We start from the raw sequence: 6,069 nt of genomic DNA, 5'->3' as shown, positions 1-6,069 counted from the left end.
GTTTCCCCTTGGCAATGCGATGCCAGCAGTACAGTGCAGTGCACGGTACCTCACCCCCGGTGAGGACGACGCATGCATATTCTACCGTTCGCCGTGCTGCCAGCCACAGCCAGGAACAAGAGCGGTAGGTGAGCGCCTTCCTCCGTCGTACTCATGCATGGTCCATGTCACCGATCCTAGCTTGTCAATCACCTGTCGTGTCTAATCTAATCTACCAAAAACGCTCAAAAGGGAGGCACTTGAAAGTGACGCGAGCTATGCCTATGTGCGCCATTGTGCGATCTACTCTACTCGCCAGCGTGAAATTCTCGCTCCGAAAACGGGCGGCCGCGACACGGCTGACTCACCAGAGTTTGGAGCTATCCCCCTAGGGGAGAAGCCTTCTCGCCGACTTTCGCGACAGGAGCGGTCGCCTTTGTTTATTATTGGGAAAAAGAGAGAGACGCTTTCGGAAAAGCTAGCATGAAATGTCTATAGCAGTACTAGCCCGTCGCACGCGTAAAAGCGAGCTTGCGCCCGCGAATTTTATTCGAGATTTCGCAGCATTGTCTGGCACAGTTGCTGCCTGCTCGACGTGCAGCAACAGTGTGCGTGGCCGCACATGGAAGGAGCACAGGAAAAAGGAAACGGCGCACGGAAGAGAAAAGAAAATTAATCTACTAGATGCAGTGCACGGATGTGTACGTAGTGAATATACTATTAGTGAGGAGGAAAGTGGAGTTTTATTTATTGAGGGTAGGGGGTGTTTGAAAACGGAGAGGAAGCGAGGCAACGGCTCACGTCCGGATTGCACGGACGAAGGCGTGAATCCATCAACAAACATCGATTTCGGGGAAATGACAGGGACCGACCGACCGAGCTCAACGTCCGTCCGCGCCATGCATTGCCAACAACCCCGTATCTCAGGCTTTGCTTGCTGCGACGCATGAGATCGTCTGCGGCCATCATCCCTGTTGCTTCAAATTCAAAAGCACCTGCTGATCTGAATCTGTCAACAGGCTACTCCAATGCTACTCTGAACATCGGATCGCGAAACGGCCCACGTGACCGTCCTTGGGGTTCGTATGGAACATGATTCGTGGCACGAAAGTTTCGCTGCAGGATGGGCGAGAATTCTCTCAATCATCTTTGGGCGGGGCCCATGTGAGCGAGCGGCTGTGTGGAGTTCGGCTGTGTGAGATGGGGAGCACGTAAATGGCTAGCAAGAAAGCGAAACAAACGAACAGCACGCTCGGGCTGCGGGGGCCAGCGGAGCGGAGACCCAGTCCCAGTGGGGGCGCACCGGTGGATCTCGCTCGCAGAGGATCCGACGCACCGGCCCGTCGAGCTGTCCAGCACATCCATCCCGCCCGGGTGGGGCCCCACGTTTCGCCGCCCGCCTCGCAACAGGCCACGCCTCCCACTACGCCAACGCTTTCCCACGCCGTGCGGGGTGCCTCCAACGTCACTGACACGGCGGCCACGGGCCGCGCTGACCTACACGTCGGTGACGTAGGGTCTTTTATCGTGTGGGTTGCGGGCCGTCACGCTTTATCTATCCCTTTTTGTTAGATACGGATATACGCGGGCCACCGGATGCGGATCTGACGGCCGGGATTCGTTTCGAGGCGCTACAGATCCCTCCACCGTGCCCTTGTGGCCTGCGCACACTCCCCTCCATTGCGCTCCCACGGCACCACCCCACCACCAACTGCTCGACGGAATGCCACACTAGCCCCCACTCCACTCCCCACTCCCCACGCCGCCGCCGCCGCCGCAGAGCGACCGACGGTGCCGCCCCGCCGGCGAGATGAAGGGAGCAATGCAGCCGCGGCCGTTCATGATGCACGGGCCGGGGGGCCCGATGGCGCCGCCGCAGCAGCAGTTCGGGCTGACGGAGACGCGCCCGCCGCTGGCCGCCATGCTGCGGCCCCGCTTCAACATCCCGGGCCTCAACCCCTCCGCCGCCGCCGCCAGCGCGGCCGGCAAGATCTCCTCCACCTACGACCTCGTTGAGCCGATGCGCTTCCTCTACGTGCACGTGGTCAAGGCGCGGGACCTCCCCGCCGTCTCCCCCACCGGCTCCATCGACCCCTTCGTCGAGGTCAAGCTCGGCAACTTCAAGGGCACCACCGCCGTCCTCGCCGGCCACCACAGCCCCTCCTGGCACCAGGTCTTCGCCTTCTCGGCCACGCACCTCCAGTCGCATCTGCTCGAGGTCGCCGTCAAGGCCAAGGATCTCGCCGGCGGCGACGACATGGTCGGCCGCATAGGGTTCGACCTCTCCGAGGTGCCGGTCCGCGTGCCGCCGGACTCCCCGCTGGCGCCCCAGTGGTACAGGCTCGACGGCAAGCGCGGGGAGAAGCTCCACCACGGCGAGATCATGCTGTCGGTCTGGCTCGGGACCCAGGCTGACGAGGCGTTCCCGGAGGCCTGGCATTCCGATGCACACGGGGCGGCTGGCCCTTCGGCCGTCGCCTCCACGCGCGCCAAGGTATACTTCTCGCCCAAGCTCGTGTACCTCCGCGTCGCAGCCATCGGGGCGCAGGACCTGGTGCCCCACGACACGTCCCGCCCCATGAACGCCTCCGTCAAGCTGCAGCTCGCCGGGCAGGTGCGGCGCACTCGCCCGGGCGGGCCGCCGGGGACGCCCAACCCGATGTGGAACGAGGAGTTCATGTTTGTCGCGTCGGAGCCATTCGACGAGCCCTTGCTCGTCACCGTGGAGGACCGCGTCGGGCCAGGCCGTGACGAGCCGCTCGGGCGCATTATGCTGCCCCTCAATGCCGCAATGACGCGGCATGACCACTTCGGCAAGCCCGTGGAGCCGCGCTGGTACAGCCTTGCGCGTCCCAGCGACGACGGCGAGAAGAAGGAGGGCAAGTTCGCGAGCAAGATACAGCTTCGGATGTCGCTGGACTTTGGGTACCATGTTCTTGACGAGTCGACTTACTACAGCAGCGATCTCCAGCCATCATCAAAGCACACCCGGAAGCCGAGCATTGGGATCCTTGAGGTGGGGGTTCTGGGTGCTCGCAACTTGATTCCCATGAAGGCCAAGGATGGTCGCAGCACCGACGCTTACTGCGTTGCCAAGTATGGTCCGAAATGGGTGCGCACAAGAACCATCATGAACACGCTGAATCCGCAATGGAATGAGCAGTATACCTGGGAGGTGTTCGATCCATGCACCGTGATCACGGTGGTGGTGTTTGATAATAGCCAGATTGGGAGCAAGAATGGCGATGCCCGGGATGAAAGCATTGGCAAGGTCAGAATTCGTCTCTCGACACTGGAGACTGACCGGGTGTACACCCATTTCTATCCTTTGCTTGCTCTTAAGCCAAGTGGCCTCAAGAAGACCGGTGAGCTGCATTTGGCTGTGCGGTTTACTTGCACGGCATGGGTGAACATGATGGCAATGTATGGCCGTCCGCTGCTGCCGAAGATGCACTACTCACAGCCAATATCAGTGATGCAGTTGGACTACCTGAGGCACCAGGCGATGCAGATTGTTTCGGCAAGGCTTAGCCGTGCTGAGCCTCCTCTGCGGAGGGAGGTGGTGGAGTACACGCTCGATGTGGGCTCTCACATGTTCAGTCTCCGGCGCAGCAAGGCCAACTTCTATCGCATCACCTCTCTGTTCTGTGGCTTTGCCTCAATGGCCAAGTGGTATGATGGCATCAGGAGCTGGCGAAACCCGATCACAACAATGCTGGTGCACATGTTGTTCCTCATACTGATCTGCTACCCGGAGCTCATCCTGCCAACCATCTTCCTCTACATGTTTATGATTGGACTGTGGAACTATCGCTTCCGGTCAAGGCACCCACCACACATGGATACCAAGCTATCGCAGGCTGAGTTTACACACCCTGATGAGCTTGATGAGGAGTTTGACACATTCCCATCCAACAGGCCAGCTGACATTGTAAGGTTGCGCTACGACAGGCTGAGGAGTGTTGGAGGTCGTGTGCAGACGGTGGTCGGGGACCTTGCGACGCAAGGTGAGAGAGCCCATGCGCTGCTGAGCTGGAGGGACCCTCGTGCCACCGCAATCTTTATATTCTTGTCCCTGGTGGTGGCCATTGTGCTGTATGTGACGCCGTTCCAGGTTTTGCTGGTCATCACTATGCTCTACTTGCTGCGCCATCCCCGGTTCCGCAGCAGGATGCCCTCTGTCCCGTTCAACTTCTACAGAAGATTGCCTGCCAAGTCCGATTCGCTTATTTGAGGCCAGAGCATTCGACAGAAGATAAAAATGGGGGATGGTTGTAACATTGTCCCCCTCTCTCGTTCTGTTCCTTCTGGTTAGCATCAGATCAGATGTGAATATACTTAATGAGTTGATTAATTTAGAGGCAGTTTGGTGGCCCTGTAATAAGGTGTCGGTTTATATGTTCGTCTGCTTAGCTAGGCAAAAAACGAAGGGAATGACCGGGGGATCCCTTCATAGTTTTGGATGAAAAATGTTGGCTTTGGGGTTTCTGGTGTAGAGCTGGGCACAAGTTGAGTTCCAGAATGTTATGTTTATGTATTGGTGCCAGTTTTGTTTATGTTCTGTTAATTATGTTCCGTTGATCATGTTACCTGCCCCTAATCTTGTTCTTGTATGTCTAGTATGTGCTGTTCCTTCCCTTTTCTCCAGAAATATAGCTACTACTGTATTTGTTCTGAGGCGCTCACCTTGTTTCAGAGGTCACACTGGTAGTTTCACTGTGACGTTGTAGCATGGTTGATGGAATACCATGCTGGGTATATCGGTGAACTTCATCATCTTAAGAGCCTACAAATGTGCGCCAGTTCATCTGTTGTTGAATGTCAGTTACTCCGTGGTTTAGTGCAGAATTGTCGTCGCCGTTAGCCTACTTTTTCTCTGTCGTAGTGGTTGATCAGCTACTGAATGTGCACTAATCCAGCGTAACCTGGTGTCAGTTACGCCGTGGTTCAGTGCAGAATTGCCGTAAATGTGCACTAATCCAGTGTGATCTGGTGCCAGTTACTCCGTGGTTCAGTGCAGAAAAGAAGCAGCAGTTTCCGTCCTGTAGGTGAGCAATTCCCGTGCGCTGATCCGCACTGAGAGAACTACCGGAAAGGTCGCACCCACGCTTTTGATCCCGGTACCACGGTCTGTTTTCTAACCAAACAAGATAAAACCATGCGATCCTTTCCTTGTCGGCAACAAAAAGATAAGCGGCTTGGGACCGTATGCGGGAATACTGGACAGGTGTGAATGCAGGACGGCTAGGGCAAAATAAAACAGGTATGGAACGGTGTCGTCTGCCATCAAGGGAGACAGCGCCATTTTTCATGGCAACTCTTTAAACTTGTTGTGCTAGTGGTGCCATGATTAGTGTGACTGCGTGCCTGGCTACACATGGCTGGAGATGCATGTCAAGGCAATGTTCCCTACTAGCAGTGTTGAATCCACTCTTTGCTATAAGGGCGTCTTTGATTGTAGCACAAATGGGCGAACAAGAAAACGTGGAGGTTGAATGTTAAGCCAATGTTGAATTCCTCATGGATTTTAGATTTTAGGACACATGAAATGTTAAAAATGTTCTTTAATTGTACCAAAAGGAAAGATGGGTCAATTCCAGTTTTTGCCCCCTCAAAGAGTTTTTTTGTGGGGCCTCGAAATAGCATTTTTGACATGAATTAAGATGTTTAAGGTTTTTTTCTTTCTGTTTTACCCCATTTAATGAATTTAAACAATTTTAGACGTCCATTGCATTTGAACGATTGGTCTAGATTAGGCATGGCGGTCTATTACCTCATATGGGTTGATAGGTTACCTCATATGGGGGAGGGAGGGGGAGAGACAAAGAGAGCTTCGTTGTCGTTAGCAACTGCATCAATCGTCGAGCGCGGTAGGCAATTCACCTAGCTTTCTAGGGTTCTCAAATATCCTTTGACGGCTACCACCACCTTAGTTCAAAAACCATCGTTTCATCGTTCTTGATGGGTCTCGGCAGGGCGCAAGTACATCGATCCTTTCCTGTAGACCACAAGAAGTCACTGCATGGCAGATCCGACGTCGAATAGGGCTACGACGGATGGATCTTATGAGGGAGGCGATGGCGGCGGTAA

At 55.3% G+C, this 6,069-nt stretch overlaps 1 protein-coding gene across 1 annotated transcript; it reads left to right on the top strand.

The window, feature by feature from the left end:
• Positions 1 to 1,632: 1,632 nt before the first annotated feature.
• LOC123182116 (FT-interacting protein 3) lies at positions 1,633 to 4,563 on the top strand. Its single transcript, XM_044594581.1, has one exon. It carries the CDS (start codon positions 1,790 to 1,792, stop codon positions 4,211 to 4,213), a length of 2,424 nt encoding a protein of 807 aa, XP_044450516.1. The 5' UTR covers positions 1,633 to 1,789; the 3' UTR covers positions 4,214 to 4,563.
• Positions 4,564 to 6,069: the final 1,506 nt, after the last annotated feature.

Source organism: Triticum aestivum, chromosome 1D (genome assembly GCF_018294505.1).
Source record: "Triticum aestivum cultivar Chinese Spring chromosome 1D, IWGSC CS RefSeq v2.1, whole genome shotgun sequence".
Classification (NCBI taxonomy): domain Eukaryota; kingdom Viridiplantae; phylum Streptophyta; class Magnoliopsida; order Poales; family Poaceae; genus Triticum; species Triticum aestivum.
The sequence above is the reverse complement of the archived record's forward strand: the minus strand, read 5'-3'. Positions and strand labels throughout refer to the sequence as shown.